The sequence below is a fragment of the Armigeres subalbatus genome, chromosome 1 (assembly GCF_024139115.2).
Source record: "Armigeres subalbatus isolate Guangzhou_Male chromosome 1, GZ_Asu_2, whole genome shotgun sequence".
In the NCBI taxonomy this organism is placed as follows: domain Eukaryota; kingdom Metazoa; phylum Arthropoda; class Insecta; order Diptera; family Culicidae; genus Armigeres; species Armigeres subalbatus.
Window position 1 is genome coordinate 54,877,494 of NC_085139.1, and position 22,820 is coordinate 54,900,313.

At 38.7% G+C, this 22,820-nt stretch overlaps 1 protein-coding gene across 2 annotated transcripts in view; it reads right to left on the minus strand.

Moving 5' to 3' along the window:
• The window catches only part of LOC134225734 (RNA-binding protein Pasilla), a 247,550-nt gene extending 224,948 nt beyond the window's left edge, over positions 1-22,602 (minus strand). The window contains exon 1 of one of the 2 annotated variants that reach the window (XM_062706084.1): positions 21,034-22,602. In XM_062706084.1, the coding sequence (XP_062562068.1) occupies positions 21,034-21,157 (124 nt within the window). In that variant the 5' untranslated portion in view covers positions 21,158-22,602. The remainder of the gene's footprint in view (positions 1-21,033) is intronic. The other variant, XM_062706062.1, reaches the window with a different exon arrangement.
• Positions 22,603-22,820: the final 218 nt, after the last annotated feature.

Here is a 22,820-nt window from a genome sequence, read left to right on the forward strand (position 1 = left end):
TAATCTTGCTCCAATATATTGGAAGACTGCTTGTCGAGGCCCTGACATCCCCTAGAAGTTTAAAACCTTCTTCCAAAGTGCTAGGAACAAGAAGTCACGCAAAATATTCGAAAAGCGTATTGTTGGCTTGGAGAATATTTTAACAATTCACCCAAAATTTCAAAATCATTTGAGGTTTTAACGACATTAAAACAATGTTAGAGAAAACCAAACCCAGAACGAAATTCAATGCTGCTTTCAACATTAAATTTCTCCGAACTGGGATTCACCGAAAACGACCTAACAAACGATGCACATTCCACACTCCACAGTTTTTGAAATAACCTCCGAACCCAACCCCGGTTTCCAACGTCGCGCATTCCTTCCGTCCGCCAATCACCTTGATCCGGTAGGCGAGCATTTTTCGTTTCATTCCGCGAGTTTTTTCGCCGAAGTTGCTGCTGCCTGCTGGCTGTCAAAGGTGTGAGCTTGGTCGAGCGAGCGCACACACGGGCGGAAGGTGTACGAGCGCATCCAACACGACGTCATGCGGAGAAACTGAGCGCGAGAACGAGTACCGGACCGCGCGCCGTTCGTTGTCGCTAGCTCGCAGAACTCAGAAAGAACCCCGACAACTGCGCACTGGCGGCGACCTTGTAATAATAATATTTGAAAACGAGAAACCAACACGACACACAACCATCAGGAGGATAGAGCTCGACGGCGCGCGGCGGTTCCCATCAGTGAGGTGGTCGGTCGTCGAAAGTTTTGAAAGCAGGAAAAAATAGAATAAAATCTAGAACAGCGAGCCGAGGAGAAGGGTGGAGCAGAAAAAATACCTTTGCACTGACTAAAACCGGTGGGGTGATGTGCGGTTTGGCAACGGGTGAGTGAGAGCGCACTCATACAGACAGTATCCTCGCAGCACGTGGCGACCTGTCCAGTGCTGGTTGCTGATGCGCTTCTTGGTTTTGGCTGTGCTGTGCCAGTTCGCTTCATTCGCTTTGGGTCGAGCTTCCGAGCAATTCGGGCAAAGTGCATCCCAACAAAACGAAAACGAGGCGAAGAAGGTCACGCTTAATGCGGCTCAACGGGGTTGCACCGGCTGCACTGGAGTATAGTTTGGGCAAAAATGTTGCAAAGAAACATGCAAGGACGTTAGGAGGAAGCAACGAACGAATGAACGGGTTCAGTTCCAGGCCGTTCCAGTTGTCGTAAGCTGAGATGGCGTTTGAACTGTAACGAGAGGCTCCGTCGTCGTGTGCCTGGCAAATGTGGACAATGGTTTCGTAATACCGATGGATGGCAACATACTTGCTGGAAGGTAGGGGGATCCAGGGAGGCAAGAGATAGAACACGGCACGTCCTTGATGGACGAACTATTAGAGAAGTTGGTAGAAGAGGACTCATTCCGAAATGATATCTCTTGTTAGAGATGCTTGTTTTTATTTGTATTTTCGTATTATACTCTTTTCAATTTAAATTGTTAAACCTCTAATCAACCAAGAAAGTCTTTTAAAACGATTTTCAAATGTTCCAAATACGCAATTTAGAAAAAAAGTAATTTTTGAATCAGAACAACGATAGACTTAAGTACTGAAGTTTAAGCTGAACATCCCAATCCGCTCGACGTTACTGTCTTCCTGTGCTGTTGTAATTATTCGCCTCTTGAAATCTTCACACTCTGTAGTGGGTGCTGGACTGGTGCAGTCAGTGTTCCTCGAGGGGGAATCCTATCTGAGTGTTGGAATTGTTACTGCGCGTATTTAGATTTATGTAGAATAGCTATGGTACGTGTAGGAGTGTTGGAATTTATTTCAATTAGCTGCGACGCTGATGCGAATGTTACTACCTACATTGTGTAACGTGAAAAATTTGCTCTGGAAATTCCAGAGTTGCTTCGTCGTTTTGTAATCAAATTTCATCATTTACATCTCTTACAAGTTTCAAGATGAAAAGAGGTTGGGCCGTATGGTTTGTATCATCCCAGTCACGTTTTTGTTTGGACGCTGCTGGCTAAGCTAGAAAGCACTACTGGCCGGACTCGATTATCCGGAGAAAATGGCTCGATTATCCGGAGTAATATTTTACCCATCTTACAAAAATGGAAATATGTATTATCAGTGTTTATCCGTAACGTATCCAATATGTGCAACACATAGTAATGATAGTGCCATTCCCGCTTTCCTAAGGGACTGTTCACAAATTACGTAACGCTTTAGGGGAAGGGAGGAAGTCAGACCAAGCGTTACGGTCCGTACAAAAAAATTAAACCTTCCATAAAAAGGGTTGCGATAGCGAGAAAGGGGTATCAAAATTATTAAATTCAGCGTTACGAGTTTTGCCAAAGAACCCTAAAAGGAAACGGAAATCAAGAACTTTCATAAAAATGGCCAATTTATGAATTTCAATTCAAAATTTCGAAATTCGAAATTCAGAAATTCCGTTGTTAGAATGTCAAATGGTGATATTCAATGAAATTCATTATTTTTTGTTTTATTTTACGGATGTTCCGGAATTTTCGGAAGGCCTCAGCTTGTATAAGCCACAACATTAATTGCCTATTCATAACACAAAAACAAATGCATCAGAAAAATCTTGGTGCTTAACGAAAAAAATTTAGAAGTTTTCATTTTTTTGGATCCTCAGGATTTCCCGGAGGACTACAGGGTGGTTAGAGGTGTGCGCCGTCGCCGCCGACATTTTATGGCAATCCCGTTGAAACTCCAGAGTATTTTTTGTAAAAAGGATATTTTTCTCGAAAACTCCTTACATTTTTTCGTTCAAAAATCGAAAAAGCTTTTAGTGAAAACTAAGAACTTTTAATGAAGATTCAGAAGAATATCCTTCGTAATCTCGAAAACACCGTTGAAATTCTAAGTAAATTTCCTTTAAAATTAGGAAGATCTTTTTGTAGAATTTAAAAGAAAGAAAGACAGGATCACCATATTTGACCAGAGCTTGCACAGACAGAAACTTAACACTTAGCATTAGACAAAGGACAGGACATTCACACAGCACCTAGTGAACAAGTGGAGCATTTTCCGCTTCACGAAATGTTTTCTCCTTATTAGGGCGCAAATCAAACTCACACTTCATGGCTTGCAAATACGTTTAGACGACTGACGCCACTAACAATGCAAATTCCAGAAATTTTCCGGTAAATCTTAAAGAATTACCTACGCAAATTTCAGAAGGCACACAAATTCACGTTGAAATCAAATGTTTTGACGGGGAAGTGCAGTTTGTTGTTTGGCCGAATATGTCATTAATCCGAAACTCGACAGGCATAAAATAATTTGGCCGAAATAGACATATGGCCGATAATGTCGTTCGGGCGAACAGGTCTTTTGATTGAAAAGTCGTCTAATCGAATAGGTCATTTAGCCAAAAAGGCCTAGATGGTCGTTTGGTAGAAAAGGGCCATTTGTCCAAAATGAACATATGGTGTTGTTTGCCCGAGCTGCCGAAAAAAATCGTTTGACCGAAAATGCTGCTTGACCGAACGAGGTGACATAAGTTCGAAAACGGTTTGCGACGTACGGGTGAAGATCATACGACCGAACTGATAATTTGGCCGAAAAAGACGTTTGCTCCGACAGCTCATTTGTTCGAAAATGGCGTTTGGCTGAACGAGTCGACGTTTTTCGCCGTATAATCCGATCAGCCGAATAACATTTTCGGCCAAATTGTCCTTCCTGCTAAACTACCGTTTCGGGCAAATGGAATTTTCGATGACAAGGCCTATTCGACCAAACGACCTGTTAGGGCATACGGATTTTTAGTCCAAATGACGTCGTACCGCCAATCCATTTTCCACATCATAACCGTATCGGACAAATGGAATTCGGCTAGATAGCTTTCGGCTTAACGTATTATTCGGCCATGTGATATTCGGTAAAATTACTTTCAACCAAACAACCCTTCGTCTTTTGAAAATTTTCTCGTTGAATTTCCAAAGAATTACTAATATACAACATAAGGAATTTCACGTAGAAATCCAAAGAAATTCCGTTAAAAATCCAGTTGAAATTCTGTTGGAAACAGTTTTTGTGAAACTTAAAAAAATCGCAAGGAAATTCTGTTGAATTCGAAGCATGCCTGCCCAGTGGCATAGGCAAACTCCTAAACAATTTCCCGTGAAAATTTCAAAGAAATCGTGAAAACTTTAGAGCAATTCCTATTGAAAAATCTTAAAAATTTGGAAGAATCTCCTAGGACAGCTCATTAGATTTTTCCGGAGAAATTAAAAGGATTTTCCCGTTAATGTCTTGAAATATCCTGAAAAAAAAAACTTTACGTTATAAACGTAATAAAAAAGTCGCCAAGCCATCGTCGACCAAAATTATGACAAACGTTGCCACCGACGATTTTTGGATCGGCGCTGACCTCTAACGGTAGTCAGAATCCATGAACAGACCAACGGGATATTTTATTAGATGTTATATAACAAAAATAAAGATTATTTGAGCAAAAGTTTAATTTTCAGCAACAACAAAAAAATGGCTCGATTATCCGGAGTGAAATTTTTTTCAACACTCCGGATAATCGAGTCCGGCCTGTATTTGGCTAATAGTTAATGCAAACTTTCAATGGACTTCTTGAATTTTGAGAAAAAAAATATCCAATAGTTGTTTCGGTGAGGCTCTCCACAGTTGTACAGAGAGTCTCGTACATTCGTGGAAAGTCTCATGCATTCTTTAAAAAGCCTTTTAGTTTACTACGGAAAGCCTTACAAACATAGGTGAGTAGCTTTCTAAGTTTATAAGAATGAGCGATTTTTTTTGTCTTTATTAACGAGACTTTCAGCCATAGGCTGGCTCGTCTCGATAGCAGAATGAGCGTTCACTCATTCAAGGAAGGTGGGCACAAACGAGCAGCCTTCAATGATTCCGTTGCAAGCGAAACTTTTCAAGCTTCTGTTAGAACCTCGTACCGTGGGGCATCAAAATCCGTACACTTAAGCATCTTAGAATATTAAATAGTTACTAGAAAATAGAAATGAAATGCAAATGAAACGTTTGTCATCTACACAGGAGCATGAAGGCTTCTACTTTTGAAGTGTTGCACATTGCACATTAAAAACTACGAAAAATATGATAAAATAATGAAATAAATCAACTACTCCTGAATCGCAATACGTCCACGGTGGAAAAAATCCGTACGACTATTTTTTAACTAAATATTTAAATTGAAGCAGACTGATTGACTAAATTACCATTGTAAACAGGTCAATACGCACCTTGAGAGGTGATCCCTTCGATTTGTATTCCGCTTATCTTATGTAATGATACGCAATAAGCAACTCGAACACAGTTACTTTGGGTACAATTATGCTCTACTCGCAATAAAAATGGCGGCAGAAACTTTGCTGGGTAGCGATTTGTTTTGGATTTTTGTTGTTTCAATTCCAAAGCCTACTTTCCATTTCAATTCCCTCAAAGCTTATTGTCAAGTATCTGATCAGGATAAGAATTTTTTTCCAAAATCATTACATACCTTTAAACCCCTTTTAATTTATTGATATCTCATCAGGTGGACGGATTTCGGTGCTGTACAGATACACACGGTAAAGCTTGCTTTGTGAACACAAGCCAAGTTTATATTCTTCTATATTAGTTTTTTTTGTGAAGTTCAGATGCCTTTTTGAAATATCATCCATTTTTGCTACTACATCGGTATGCGGGTTTATCTCCAATTCTCCACCCAATTCCATGGAGCAATAATACCGCTGTTCTTACCACGGAACACCGTCAGAGAGCGTCAGAGTTACTTCATCGTCAAGTTGTTGACGCGTGCCCTCACCGGGCTGCCGGCGGGGAAGGCACGCTGCAATTCAACACCCACTTGACATCGTTACACGCACACTCATATGGGCAAGTGCATCAAATTGCAATGCACTGTAAATATTTTGTGGCTTCTTATTTACTCCCAGTTTCAGCTATAGCGTTTCTGGCATGACTAAATAATGCAATTCATGCAGGTACGCCTGCGGCAAATAAAACGGAAGGCGTCTGCTGCCTGTAGCTGCACTAAATGGCTATGAATGACTAACTTCATTCTAGTTTTGTTTGAATTGCAATGGTACCTGAACTAACCGATTGTCTGTCGACGATTTTGTTTTTACCCATCGATCGTTATCAGTTGGAATGAGTCACACGGTGGTTAGAGCATGTCCCAAGCCGGTTGGTTTACGTCCCAACAGGAACGAAGAGATCAATTCACAGTTCGTAATATGAGTCTTCGCCCACAACTCATGCTGGCCCAATTACATCGAAATTACGACTGCAACTATCGAACAGGCAGAAACCAAATTGGTTCGAATCGGAAGCAGGCCGCGGCACACCGACAACGACGACGGCCATTACTCAATGTCAAACGGTAATCTCGTCCCGGCTTCTTCGGTTATGGCTCGCTGCGATGCTTCTTTTGATGGGCGGTGGTGGGTTTGCGGCACACACGCGGGGGAAGAAAAACCAAAACAATGGTCTCGACTCGGTGGCGATTATTTTGGCAATTGTTTTCAATCGTGAAGAAGCTCTGACGCACGCGGTGATAATTAAGTAGAGGAAGATCGAACCGGGGAATCATTCTTGACAGCTGAATTATATTCAACACGCAGTATTGATGATTCAATGCGTGTAAAAAGGCATCTGGAGATACCGAGAATTAAAAAAATGAAAAATAATCTAAAGGAGCTAGAGCATCACGAGGTAGTGTCTCTTCGATCAATATTTCTAATGTTGACCAATTCATAATTACTTTTTTGAAATTCCTGATCATAATATCTGGTTTACAGTTCGTCTATGAGTGATAAAATGGCCTACTTTGCCATACCAAGGAAATAGGTGCTTTTATGACCATTATGCACTCAAATCCAACATTTTCCAATTGCAAGTTTATCTATCGCTACATGGCTGGTCGAGCTATGAAATGTGGTACGATAACATGAAGTCTGTTTGTTCTATGCCGCAACATAATTCATTGGCAAGAATGACACGTGGAGTAAATAAGACTGTACAATTTTGGTGCTGATTTAACAAATTCAACCCCATTTTTCGTCATTGCAAAAAATAGCGTGTGCAACTCGTTGCAAAACTTGTTTTTTTCAGCACTCGTAGTTTTATCCTACTCGGCAAGCCTCGTTGGATATACGTGCAACTCGTGCTGAAAAATCATCTTCTGCAACTAGTTACATAAACTACTATTTCATGACTAACCAGATATGGTTGATCAGAGAATCATGATTCTATAACATAGAATGGTATATAATAAAGTGACCAGATATTTCTTGGGCCAATCCAGGACACAAGCGTATCAAATCGTTTCAAAAGATGTTTTGTCCTATTAACTTACACCCAGGTTTGGTTTTGGCCGTTTAAGGCCTTCAGCGTCAATGAAGCAATGAGTTAACCCCACCAAAAAATTCACAAAAAATCTAAGAAAATTCAGGGGGTATTTGAAAAGCTGTAAAAGTTCAGGTTAACCGAGAAGTTAATGAATTCCAACCGCGTAAAAAAAACCTGGGTGAACTACACCCAGTATGATGGTAGCTACTCGATTTCATACAAACAAGTACATCAAAATCTTGGGATTTTAAAGTATTTTTGAAATAACAAATGTTTTACAATCAATGCTTCGTCTGAGGATATTGTATAGTACACTAGCGTCGTCTTTCACACGAATCGTTTTTAGGCGACTGTTTTTACATGATTTTCCGGCTCCGGAAACACGTGGGAGTCGCAGAAAATTAATTTTCGTTGAAATAGTTATTTTTGTGCGGATTTTTGGGAATTATGCATTGTTGCGGATTAATCGAAATACGTAAAAAACTGATTTCAGTGTATATTGTGTATTATGAGATGAGTGTGCGATCCCGATATTATTTAGATTAGTTGACCCTCTAGACTGCCCAAGTTAACCTTTTTCTGAATACAGATATGTTCCGATTTTATCACCCTCCGATTTTGTCACGCTCCGATTTCGTCAACGACATTATTCCGTTTTCATCAACAATCATTTTTTAGAGATTTAGCCTTTAAAATAAACTAACTTGGGTTAGGTTTTGGTCAAATGTTGTATTTATAATATTTCAAGCACTAACGTTAACTAACAAGAAAGGATTCTCTTCACCGACTTCCCTTCATCGAAATAAAAGTAACAAGATGTCGGTTTGTTTGCCCTTTATTACTTCAGGACGAAGGATTACATTGTTATGTAGTGTTCTGATATAAGTGAAAAATCGTTGAAAAACTTTTTCGGATGTTCTTAGCCGTCCAAACTATTCTGGAGTTGATATGATATATATGTCTTAAAATATCTATGTGATCATAAGACATAAATTGATCGAGTTTTGAATAAACATCAACTAATTCGGGGTCTCCAAAACGTCTTGGAGTTCAGAACCTGTGATATACCCGAACTAGTAAGCCCTGAACGACGTATTCGTGTATCGTTGAACATATTACCAGGTAAATTGAATCGATAGGATTTCACTTATTACTTTTACTACAGGCCGGCAGGTTCTCCAAAACGTCCTGGAGTTCGGAACATGTTATCTACTCGATCAATCAAGTCCTAAATGATATTTCCGTGCATTCCAGCAGCTCCATCGAGCTTGTAGGATGATATCACTTAATTCTTTTACAAGCTACAGTTGATGTGTTAAGACTCGATATTGAATCGTTGAAACAAATGATGCCATACTAAAAAAATTTCACGGTTTGATAGTCCTTTCGAACAATTATCAAGATCTTCTGTTCCACATTTTGACACCGACTGTATTACATCGCTTCAAAAAATCCTGGATCTCAGATCATCTGAATACCAAATTTTCAAAACGACCTTGACCTATCCAATGATCTAACTTTTGGATGATATTAGATACTAGTCGACCCGGCAGACGTTGTCCTGCATAGTAGGCGAAAATGCGCGTTATAAAAAATCCATTCGAAATTCTTTGTTTTGGTTTTCATGATTCACTCAACTATACTAATGATTTTTGCATGAGGAAATATCATATAAACCCGTCGGAAACTATGACGAACATAAAGAAGAAGAAAAGAAGAAAATCCATCCAGCCGTTTTCGAGTTATGCGGATACGAACACAGACCATTCTATTTTTATTATATAGCTGACATCCCAGTGAGCTCATTTTAGCTTATATGACTTCAATAATTACTTGTACTAGCCATTGCAGGGCTTTATGGTTGGCTAAAATATTCTGGAAGTCGTATTGTTCGATTGAATCATCCAAGTCCGTTATACGCCTCAACGAAAAAGTCCGCGTCTAAATTGCTCAACACAAACATCTCATTAGTTATTGTGCATCTAGTAGATATCTTGATCTTAACTCAAGATCATTTTGGAGGACCTTGGACATCTTCTTATTCCTACGCAATCCTACGTCTATGCTCTCAAGGCTAACTGTAGACTCCTTGGATATCATATAGTCATGAAAATTAGGATTTTATGCTATTGGTACATTTGGTACACACTGACGATGAGGACATTGCAAAAGTCATGATTGATCTAGTAGATACTTTGAACTGAACTCGAGAACGTTTTGGAGTCCCATGAACCCCTTGTATTCCAGAAATTTGGGTTTACATTATTTCTATTGGATATATTAAGCATATGTTGAAGATAAGAACATTTCAAAAACCTTGATTGAACTGGCACATACCTTGAGCTGAATTCGGGAATGTTTTCAAGTATCTTAAACATCTAGAATTCAAAAAAAATAGGTTTTCATGGTGCTTATTATGCATATGCTTATTGAACAAGGTTGGGTACATATCGATGTTGAGGGCATTGTAAAAAACCTTAGTTGTCTGGTAGATACTTTGGGTTGAGCATGGAAACGCTTTGGAGTACCTTGAACATCACGTATTCGAGAAAATTGGATTTACATGATGCGTATGTGCCTATTGGACTGGACTGGGCATATACCGATGATGAAGGCATTTCATAAGCTTTGGTTGATATGGTAGATACCGTAGGCTGAAATGCAGAACGTTTTGAAGAACCTTGAGCATCTCGTATTCCAGATTTTTTTTGTATCTTTGTTAAGGAGACTTTTAGCCCTAGGCTGGCTCGTCTCCATTCGAGAAAACTAATCACTGTCTCAACGACCAAGACGACTAACTTGATTGAGTGCTTAGATTTATTGAACAATGTGATATGGGATCCGATTTTTTCAGGTTCATCTGCATGCTGTAAGAAGCAAAACCTTTCAAACGTTTTGGATATCTAGTTCTTCAGGGTGTAGCCAATAGGGTGTCCCAAAAAAAATCGATGTTCGAAAAGTCATGGTGCTCAACCCTGAAATAAAAGATATACCTGTCTGGATAATTTTTGTAGAACAAACCGAATTTCTAAAAAATCGTTTAGAGGTCGCGCTAGATCGATTTTTGAAAAATGAGCTTTTTTTAAGTAAAAAATCAAATATTGGGTCCTTTCACAATTTTTTTTAAGTTCACCCACTCGTTTTATATTTTTTTATTTTTCTAGGGATCTTTGCCCATTGTCTCCATGAATTAGTTTTTGGTATTATGTGTTTTTACAGTCTGCAGAACTTTTTAAATATCGAGAAAAGAACATTTTTTTGACTAATTTTCGAAGTTATTTCATTCTCACACAAAAAAAAAAATTTTCTCATTCAGAAAAACTTACATACTACAAAGAGCTATTTATAAGGAGTATTTTCATAAAAAAAGATCCAAGAAATGTTGTTCTGGGGCTGAGATATAGCAGTTTCAGTAAATAGCCAAAAGTGTACAAATTCGGTACTTTTTCTTTGCATGTTATAATTTCATCAAGATTGCACCAATATTTTAATTTAAATTAAAAACAATTCAAAAGCAAATAAATGGGAATATTTTCTAGGTAACATAGCTTTTCTTTCCGATGGAGTTCGTTACCTGAATTACAGGATTTGGTCGGAGTATATGGATGGAGCCAGTTATAAAATTATATCGCACCCAACAGTTAATATGTAGCAATATACAAGTAATCAGGTTTACTATGATCTCTTTATTAGTTTTGATTCAATCATAGGATGCTTTTCACGGTTTATAAAAAACAAGGCAGGCTCAGTACGTATGTAAACATTCAGTTTGAACGTAAACATGTGTCGTCACTACTATCTTCGCACAAGCTGAACTGAGACGATGCTCTACGGTCTCAGCATGCTTAATTTTGTACTCTAACATGTGGCGATAAAATATGCGTCTCACTTGAAGTGTCATTTTTTCGTTTTTACTTCAAGTTTATTCCATTTTTACTTTTGCAATATCTCAAGTGAGCTCATGGAAAAGCTGTCGAACTGATACGACGAAAAAAATTGTTTGACTGTCATATGACATATCAAAAGCATCACGGTATACAGACAACAAGGTAGAATCGTAAGAAAAGTGACACGTCAAGAGTGACGCATATTTTATCGCCACATGTTAGAGTACAGAAGTAAGCATGCTGAGACCGTAGAGCATCATCTCAGTTCAGCTTGTGCGAAGATAGTACCCGACTAGAAGGTCATATCAAAATTATATCATGCTATGTTATTATGTTATACTAAATTTTTATAACAAAATTTGTTAGAAACATGGTGCAGGATGTTGTTAAAATATCTAAATTTCTATCAAAAACTACACTACTGGAAACAAAAAACTATCTAATTTTGTTATAATTTTATCATAAAAATAACATATTTTGTTAGAAATTTATAACAGAATCAGATACAAAATATATTGTTTCTGTGCAGTGCATTTACAGGTCGTGATAGGTCTCCAGATTGTGATCAACAATCATATTTTTTTTAAGGTTAAAAGGTTAAAAGACTATTATTCTTCCATTTACTTCCACTATTCACTTTTATGTATCAACAAGCAGATACGTATTTCGTTTCCTACTTGGAAACTTCTTCAGTGTTTATAGCATTTCCCCTAAGACGCTCTAAAATAATTAATCATTAATCATATTTTTTTTGTTTTTGTCTGAACAAGAATATTTTTCGAGAACATGAAACATGAAACAACATTACAAATAAGGCAACATTTTCAAATTATATCAGCGTTGTGATATCTATGGCTGGGAGACTTTGCTACATTTATTTTAATTGCCTATTGTTAGGCAATTCGGTGTTGAGCATTTTTCAAATCATATTATGATATAATCCTGTTACAACATTTGAAAGATAAAGGCTACTGAGAACAAAATTGTATCGAAATAAGTTATAAATATCACAATATGTTAAAATTGTGTTCAATTTTTGTTATGCTGTTCTAGTCGGGTAGTGACGACACATGTTTACGTTCAAACTGAATGTTTACATACGTGCTGAGCCTGCCTTGTTTTTTATAAACGGTGAAAAGCATACTATGATTGAATCAAAACTAATAAAGAGATCATAGTAAAGCTGATTACTTGTATATTGCTACATATTAACTGTTGGGTGTGATATAATTTTATATCTGGCTCCATCCATATACTCCGACCAAATCCTGTAATTCAGGTAACGAACTCCATCGGAAAGAAAAGCTATGTTGCCTTGAAAATATTCCCATTTATTTGCTTTTGAATTGTTTTTAATTTAAATTAAAATATTGGTGCAATCTTGATGAAATTATAACATGTAAAGAAAAAGTACCGAATTTGTACACTTTTTGACTATTTACTAAAACTGCTATATCTCAGCCCCAGAACAACATTTCTTGGATCTTTTTTTATGAAAATACTCCTTATAAATAGCTCTTTGTAGTATGTAAGTTTTCTGAATGAGAAAAATTATTTTTGTGTGAGAATGAAATAACTTCGAAAATTAGTCAAAAAAATGTTCTTTTCTCGATATTTAAAAAGTTCTGCAGACTGTAAAAACACATAATACCAAAAACTAATTCATGGAGACAATGGGCAAAGATCCACAGAAAAATAAAAAAATATAAAACGAATGGGTGACCCTCAAAAAATTGTGAAAGGACCCAATATTTGATTTTTTACCTAAAAAAAGGTCATTTTTTAAAAATCGATCTAGCGCGACCTCTAAACGATTTTTTAGAAATTCGGTTTGTTCTACAAAAATCATCCAGACAGGTATATCTTTCATTTCAGGGTTGAGCACCATGACTTTTCGAACATCGATTTTTTTTGGGACACCCTAGTAGCCAATCTTGACCTGAAGAAACTGGGGACCTAGGCATATATGACCCATCGCTGGGCTTATATGACCCATCCGCCCCGAAAGGGCTAAGGATGTCAAATATTTTCAAATTTTTTGTTACGGATGCCAATTTATCTTGGGGAAAGTCCATGAATTACGTCACGCGTTTAGTGGAATGGAGAGGGTTTTTAAAAATGTGACTACTCATATCAATTTTTAGGAAATATCATACTAAAAGTGGGACAATGAAAAAAGAAGGGGTTGAAATGGGTAATTTTTGCGTGACATAGTTTATGAACGTTACCTTGATACACTCCTTACTTGCCAGGTTGAGGAACCAGTTACCATTGATGATAATTATGCATTTCCTATGTATAATCCCGACTAGAAGGTCATATCAAAATTATATCACAATATGTTATTATGTTATACAAAATTTTTATAACTAAATTTGTTAGAAATATGGTGCAGAATGTTGTTAAAATATCTAAATTTCTATCAAAAATTACACTACTGGAAACAAAAAACTATCAAATTTTGTAAAAATTTTATCATAAAAATAACATATTTTATTAGAAACTTATAACAGAATCAGATACAAAATACATTGTTTACTGTGCAATTACAGGTTGTGATAGGTCTCCAGATTGTGATCAACATTTAGAAATATTAGTTTTTTTCTGAACAAGAATATTTTTCAAGAACATGAAACTAAGAACATTACAAATTAGACAACTTTTTCAAATTATATCAGCGTTTGTTTTATCTATGACAGTAGACTTTGCTACATCTATTTTAATTGCCTACTGTTGAGTAATTTGGTAATAAGCATTTTCTTAATCTTATTATGTTAAAATCCTGTTACAACATTCGAAAGATAATGGCTACTAAGAACAAAATTGTATCAAAATAAGTTATAAAGATCACAATATGTTAAAATTGTGTTAAGTTTTAGTTATGCTCTTCTAGTCGGGATAACTTTGGTCTCTTTTCACTAACCCTCCCACTGGCATGTTCACGTGGTTTATGTTCAGCCCCTTAGCATTTAAAAATGTTAGAAACTGAAAGTCTAGAGTTTTGCCAGCAGTAGGTATATCATTTTTACTAAAATTTTAGCTAAAAAAATCGTTATAGAAAATTATTCCGATTTTGTCACTGTTCCGATTTTATCAACTGAAAATCACGGACCGTGTTGATAAAAACGGAACATATCTGTATTTGGATCTCTTTGCTTGCAAAACACCCATTTCTTATAGGTTTCATAGATTTTCCAAACTTTAAAGAATCATCATGGAATGCGGGACGTTTTCCGGGACGCCTTGCAATGCGGGTCAATTATGCTGAATCCAGGACAGTCCCGCATAATCCGGGACGTCTGGTCACTTCAGTATATGAGCAAGTCTTGCTTAAGTGAGTCAACTTGGAACTATTAAAAAGTTTCGTATTCATAATGCAAATTGAGATAGACTGGGTTTCCATCCAGCTGAAATGCTTCATCAAGTTGTTTTGATTCCAGTTGGAGCATTGTTTTTAAGAAACTACAGTCACTTCTACACATCTCGATATTGAATGGACCTGAGATCGAGGAATGAAAGGAAAATTGAAATGGGTACTAGATTGAAAAAAGCTCGTTGATATGAAAATGACAGCAAAACAAATGTCATCTCTTGGTGTCGTGTGTTTGTTATTTTCCAAAAATGGTCTAGGAGCCTAGAAAAATGAATATATCGACATTGGGAGAGAGAATCCTGAACAAAATATGACCAGGACACATCGAGATAGAGAGATATCGATTTAGAAAGGTTAGACTACGATCAGACTGGTGATACATATATGATATACTTGATACAGAGAATCTTGACATGCGACGTCATATGCATTATTTACAGTAAAAATTAGATTTGTGAACTTTGATGTCAAGCTACTCTATATCAAGTGATATAGCTCGTAGTTTGGATGGCAAATTATCGAGATATAGAATCACCAAATGTATGTATATTGAAGAGACCGAGAAAATCATCGACGTAGGGAGAGATATCGAGAGATAGAACATCGAGATGTGGAGAGTCGACTGTTGTTGATTTATTAAAGATTTTTAGTTTTGAAAAAGTTTAAAGACTTTTTGAGTTGAATTATAACAAAATCTGTGTAAGTTGCAGAAAACAGGATGAGCTTTGATAGAAACCCCTGAAGAAGAAATTTAAAGAGCATCATTTGATGGATTTTGTTGAAGAATTCATAGAATAGTGCTCGAAGATTCTTTGACTGAATCCTTAGAGAATTCTGTTAAATGAATAATCAGTGTTTGAACCTCTAAACAGAGAACTTTATGGAAAGCTCGCCCGATTTCAGAGCACATGTATAATAAGTCTAGATAATTCTGCGAAGGGAAGATTTATTCAAAGAATCCATATCGGATCGCCAGAACAAAACAGCGACAATTTTTTTTTATTTGGCCTTTAAGAATAATCTTCGCAAGGGGGGGTCCCGTAGTGTAGTTGGCTACACGTTCGCCTTTCAAGCGAATGGTCATGGGTTCGATTCCCAGCCCCCCACAAAACCCTCGCCAGTCGCCGGTAGCTATGAAATAATTGAGATTTTTTGTATAACTATACTGCCCAGAACCGCATATCAGGCCTATTTGCATTTTTTGAGGCTCACTAAGCGTTTTAATTCTTATCACTTCTCGCTCAAGTTTTATATAATCATACACCCAACTAGCAGATGTCAGATTTTCTTACAATTCTGTATACAAACCTGTCAACATTTGGATGAGAATTGGACATATGCGAAATTGCAAGATTCTTATTCAAATATTGTAGAAGACCTTACAATTTTGCAGGCTTTTTTTACAATACCTGTATAAGCAGCGTACAATTTTTGTATAAGAATCTAATAATTCCGCAAATGTCCTGATCTTATACAGGATCTGGCAGATTCTTATGCGGAAAATCTAAGATTGGCTGGTTAGGTGTGTAGTTTGTGCTAAAACTATGAGTCCAAATATCAAGGCAATTTGTCGAATTATGATTATAATTTGTCTGGAAATAATTATAACGCATTTGTTGATTTTTACACGAAATGGTCATGTTTGAGGATCAAAATTTCGATTTCTAACGATTAGATTGAGCACATATTTGGCATCCCAGCCTTAAATGACCTACATTTTCAATTAATGATTATTTTTTGTATTCATGTTTACTGAAAAGGCACGTTTCAGTTCGAAATATTTATAAAGCCACTTAACTTGTATGGAGCTCGTGGTGGCTTTATAAATATTTTCAACTGTTTAAAACCGTTCTTTTCGGTAGACATCCATACAAAAAATAATCACTTAAATATTGAAAAGGCTGGAAAGCCAAAAATGCTCAGTCTAATCGCCAGAATTTGAGATTTTCTTTGTCAAGCATGAAACGAAACACATCTCCCGTGTAAAAAAAAAGAATCGGGTGTATTGCTAGCAGGAATGGTTAGTTAGATTCTGATTCAATGTATCATTAAGCAATAAATCATTCCAGTAGCTGTTTGTGAAATGTGGTTAGAATGGTTAGAAGTAATTTCACCAGAAATCCCAACATATCAACATTTATGTTGCCAAAAAGGTAGGCGTTATCCAAAGTTACGTCACACAGGTGTAGGCAAGAGCTGGATTAAAAGCCAAAAAGGTTCAAAACTTCCCAAATCGTGATGAACGGCAGAAAACTGTTGCCAAGACCCGTGCTAGGAAGCTCTACACGGAGCTATTGACCAAATACAAAACGGCAGGGCAGGAATTTTACACCGGGAAAGATAAATTCCAAATATATGATCGTTTCAAAAGAAGAAAATGTCAAAATTTGCATCGCAATTCCTAATTCGGCAGGCACCTTTGGAAATCGAAGCGAAATTTTCGTCAAACAAGTAGCATCAGTGGTGAAATTTATGAGACTGAGTGTCAACAAAAACGTCTTTTGCCATTTTTGGAGTAGCACATTGAAAAACCTTTATTTTGGCTGGATTTAGCTTCATGTAATTATTCTAAAAGCGTGCTGGAATAAGACTTATTCAGTGCATTTCGTTCCCAAGGACATAAATCTACCGAACTGCCCTGAACTAAAGCCTGTCCACGTTAAATTTCAGACACCCATCTCATCTGGCAATTTTTCAAAATTTTCTCCTTTCAAGAGACTCGGAAGCCTCCTTTCAAGAGGCTCGGAAGCCTCCTTTCAAGAGGCTCGGAAGCCTCCTTTCAAGAGGCTCGGAAGCCTCCTTTCAAGAGGCTCGGAAGCCTCCTTTCATGAGGCTCGGAAGCCTCCTTTCAAGAGGCTCAGGCCTCCTTTCAAGAGGCTCGGAAGCCTCCTTCAAGAGGCCTGGAAGCCTCCTTTCAAGAGGCTCAGGCCTCCTTTCAAGAGGCTCAGGCCTCCTTTCAAGAGGCTGGAAGCCTCCTTTCAAGAGGCTCAGAGCCTCCTTTCAAGAGGCCCGGAAGCCTCCTTTCAAGAGGCTCAGAAGCCTCCTTTCAAGAGGCTCAGAGCCTCCTTTCAAGAGGCTCAGGAAGCCTCCTTTCAAGAGGCTCAAGCCTCCTTTCAAGAGGCTCAGAAGCCTCCTTTCAAGAGGCTCAAAGCATCCTTTCAAGAGGCTCAGAAGCCTCCTTTCAAGAGGCTCGGAAGCCTCCTTTCAAGAGGCTCAGAAGCCTCCTTCAAGAGGCTCAGAAGCCTCCTTTCAAGAGGCTCGGAAGCCTCCTTTCAAGAGGCTCAGAAGCCTCCTTCAAGAGGCTCAGGAAGCCTCCTTTCAAGAGGCCTCAGAAGCCTCCTTTCAAGAGGCTCGGAAGCCTCCTTTCAAGAGGCTCAGAAGCCTCCTTTCAAGAGGCTCAGAAGCCTCCTTCCAAGAGGCTCAGAAGCCTCCTTTCAAGAGGCTCGGAAGCCTCCTTTCAAGAGGCTCGGAAGCCTCCTTTCAAGAGGCTCGGAAGCCTCCTTTCAAGAGGCTCGGAAGCCTCCTTTCAAGAGGCTCGGAAGCCTCCTTTCAAGAGGCTCGGAAGCCTCCTTTTAAAAGGCTCGGAAAGTTCTTTTCTAGAGGCTCCGAAGGCTCCTATTAAGAGGTTCGCAAGCTTGTTTTCAAGAGGCTGAGAATCCTTTCTTCGAGAAGCTCGTTATTCTTCTTGACAGTTGTGCGTTAATCCCGTATTGAGTGTGTGTGACATGTGACTTGTGCTTATTGTAAATAACAATGACGTCAGACTGGCCTTGAACTGTGACGAGACTTGCAAAGTCACTGCTTCTTTTTCCATTGACTGGCCATCAAATGTTTCTCCTAAGTCCCGTGTTTCTAGCACAATAAAAGTGTTTCCAATTCGCGAATTATTTAATTTATTTGGGATCATACACACCCAACCAGCGACTGTTAGATTTTCTAACAATTCCTCATAACATTTCTTATACAAAAAAAAATGTAAGCTCACAAACAAATATTGTAAGAAGACAAAATTCCCATATATAAATCAATATCAGCAATAAAGAATTACAAACTTTTCCACAATATGATTTTTTTCCACTAAAAATTAAAAATTTTCCACAAAAAAAATCAATATAGGATAGATGTACCAGTCGTGGCTATAGCACCAGTTGTCGCACTAGTGCTTTATATACGAAATGGCCAATCAATTCACCGCAAAACACCGTTCAGATCGATAAAGCATATTCATTTCCATTTCATTCATTCCAAAACAAGCAAAGCATAATTCTCGGGTACTTATTCAAAAGGACGTATGTGATTTTGTAAACAAAGATTCAAACGTCGATTTGTCCAATCTGATAGCACTCCTACGCAAACCATCAACACAGACAGGTAGGGGAAGCCTTCGGCTACCTGTTGGCAGTGTTGGTTTGCGTGGGAGTGTCATCAGATTGGACAAATCGACGTTTTAATCTTTGTGTACAAAATCACATACGTCCTTTTGAATAAGTACCCGAGAATTGTAAAAATTGATTTTTCTTAATTTTTGACGTCCTTTGCACCAGTTGTCGCACTACTGGTCCCTATTTGGCCAATCCCATAAGAAAACAATGGGATTTGCCTAATGAGGAACCAAAATTAAAAATAGTGCTTCAACTGGTGCATGCGTTCATTTTATGGATTCATCAATTTTGGGAATTATAACAAATTGTATTGTGGTTTTCACAGCTGTTCTATGGAGCAGCAAGTAAAACCTTTCGTTTGATATATAAAGTCGACCCGCATGCCTTTTACTTATTTTTTTTTAAAACAGTTGTTCTTATGTATGGCGACAATTGGCACCTAGAACAATAAAATAATATGAAAATTTCCTTTAAAAATTTAACAAAGCAATTTCTGTATTGAAATTTTTTAAATTTGTTAAGGAAAATTTTTAATTCTTTATGGAAATTTCATTTTGCTGCCAAACGTTACATTTTTTCCTTTTTGTAAGTCGCGTCCCAGGTCTTTGAATACCAGTCTTGAATAGGTTACTGGAACTGCAATATAGCCAACACTAAATCTAACTGTAATACAGTCAGCTTTCCTTTCTTCCATAATATCACTGCCACCCAGTGGTGGTTAGGATGTTCACACACAAAAGGAGAGCATATCGAGTTCCTTAAAAGGTATCTCATTTCATAAGCTTTTCGCTTTAAATCGGAATGTTGCTCACAGAAGATCCAATATTGCATCGCAGAATCACAAATAAGAATTGAAATGCGTTACATGAGTTAACTATGTAATTATCCATGAGAAACGGTTCCCCAGACACTAGGATGTAAATAATTCTCAGTGTTTCCGTGGCATATTGTTAGCTTCAGAGAAGCCTTAAAGTTTTCCCAAAATTTTGGTTATTTCATGAATGATGCTGTTGAATAGCGCTCAAACAATAACATTCGGAAAATTCACCTTAAGACTGTTCAGCATTTAAAGTTGTTAATTCACAAAACAGCTTGAATTGTTTGCTACTAACGCTCAAAAAACAACAAGATGAGAACTTCTTTATCAATACGAGAATATTCTCATTTCCCAGTGATGGAATTATTCACTCGATGCATAATAGGAGAGTAACAGTGAGCATAACAAAAGCAAATCAAAAATAACTCATCCCCATTGTGAAAGTGAGAACAAAGCATACAAATCAAATGCATGCACGCCAGAAGCCTTCCACGAAAATTCGAATGAATCGACCGACGAAACCATCGAAAAAGATTATCCTAGTTCTCTGTCATTGAAAATTTGTTTTTCTTCCTCAAAAATGCCGTGCCGCGTCAGTGTTGCGGATGGTGTGCTGTTGTTGATGTGTGCGAGAGCTGCGTGATATGATATTTCTGATGATGGATGAGTTTTTAACACCGACCGACCCAGCAGCCGCCACCACTGACTGCCGCCGCTGCCGACGTTTTCATTTCGACAATGGACATATAGCGATTTTCGGATGAATGGTGATTTTTTTTCCGTAGCGTTTTGTTTGTATTGTGGGGACTGATAACCGAAATTTTTCATATCATTACGGGTACAAAGAAATGTGACACGATACGGAGTAAGCGAGAGCTGCAGGCACTAACATGGCAGAAGGGCGGCGAGGCCCCGTGCGTGGAGCCAGGGATGAGCGAGGTGAACTATGATTGTGATATGATAAAAGCGAACTGGTGGACATATACAGAGTGAGAGAGGGCGAGAGAGTGTGTGAGACGGCGCTGGAACCGAGGGGTATTTTTGGTGGAGAATGCAATAATTTGAAGCGAGTTGAGGAAATTGATTGATTAATCCTTGCCCGGTTTTACTCGGGAAGAATGGGGTTTAGGCTGATGGGTATGTAATGTCTGATAATGATAAACAAAATAAGATGTGGGCCTAACCTTGAAGAGTGAGTTTGGTGGACAGGGAAGACGAAGGGAATTCTTATTTCGTGACAACTTACCGTTGGTGCTGAAGTGTGAGCGTTTAGAAGTTCCATCATCAGTGCCGTCGTCGAGAGGCCGCTTTCGGGAATCCCCGAGCTCGGGACTAGGGCAGGTTGTATCCATCGCGGCGTCAGCGGCCATGTTTTGGAGGCAATCTACGTGGGAATACACTTTGACGGCTTTTGGGGGACTCTGGTGCGAGGCGAAATAAAACCACTCTGCGGGTTGAAGGGTCGCTATGTTTTGGACCGACGAATGCTGCTCCTGTAGAGCCACTGTAACGCAGGCACTGGGACTTTCTCTTCTTTCAAACCGGGGGAATATGCCCACTGTTGGTCTTGTAGCTATCGTCGAGGGCCTCGGAACGCGATAGAAACGAAAACTGTGACGATGGTCACCACACTCTCACTGTTGTTCGATGTACTGCTGCGTGCGCGCTCTCGCGTGGCGAATTCACCAATATTCAACTCTAATCTCACATACGACCGTCGAGACGACGAGACTCGAGGAGGTTCTCTCCTTCGCTCTCACGCGTTTTTACTTCTGAGATGATGGTCAGCGCAAAGGTTTGTTAGCCCCGATTCTCACTTTTCTTTTTTGACGTTTAGCAGCCCGTTTTGACAAATTCCCGTACAGGGCACTGCTGCGCGAGCGAAAATTGATTTCACAGAACAGGATCTCGCACTAATTGTACCAAACTGCATCGATTCTGCACTAACTTGATCACCATTTCCGATTGCAACACCTTGAACCACCTTGGAACCACGACTAACAAAACTTTTCGCAAAGTTATTCCCCTGCTAGCGCCCTTTTTAACTCGCTGAGGTCTACCACAGCAGGCGTTTGGGGACAGAATTCTTCCACGGCCAACTACGAAATCACATAAAAATCCACCACTTTTCGCTCAATAGCCCCTAACACTGTATCTCTTCACCACCGTTTTTTCCTCTTTTCCCGTGCGTGTGTGCTTCAAATTTTATCAACACATGTGAAACAAGCGCGAGACGCGACACCTATTGCGCAAGTGCACCACCAGTCAATAAACACACGTTCACGCGAAATCGAAAGCAAGGCGAGCGCGAGTTCGAGTCTCTTCGCTCCCTATATATTTTTTCGATGCCTTTTTTATGGTCGCCGTTCGTCGCAAAATCGGCTCTGACCAGTTCCTTCTGCTTTGGGGGGCTTTCTATCGCTGTTCGTTCGTTTGAATGGTGTTGGCGCTTGCGGGGACGGCCACAACGTGTGGATAGCCGGACTCGTAGAGTGATGTGTTGTGTTGTTGTGAAGCAGCAGCGTTGTGAGCACTGACTGACTGGTTCGAAGCGAGCGAACCGACCACCATTCAACCACCCAACCAGCGACGACCAGTGCGTCACTCACCACTACAGCCGAACTTCAGTGGGCCTTCACACTTTGATGCACCCGAAACACGTTTTCTCGCGTGCCATCGCACCTCACATTCACCAGCAAACAGTAAATTACTCAGTTGATTGAAGAACTAGTTTAAGTTCAACGCAGTGACAATTGTAGCTCTGGTGGTTTACTATGTTAAAAGCACAACTTCACGTCTTCTCAAATTAACGTTTATTTTAAAACAAATCACTTCACTTGGTTTTATGCTTGACTGGTTTCGAAATGAATGAATTTACCAAACACTGACAGTCCCCAAATACCTGTAGGGAATGGTAATTATGAATGGGATTCAGAAAATAAATGTTGTTCGTACGTATTAATGGCAATCAGTACACACCAATAAAATTTTCAATAATTGACTGTCTGTCTGATTACGAAGACCGCATACTTG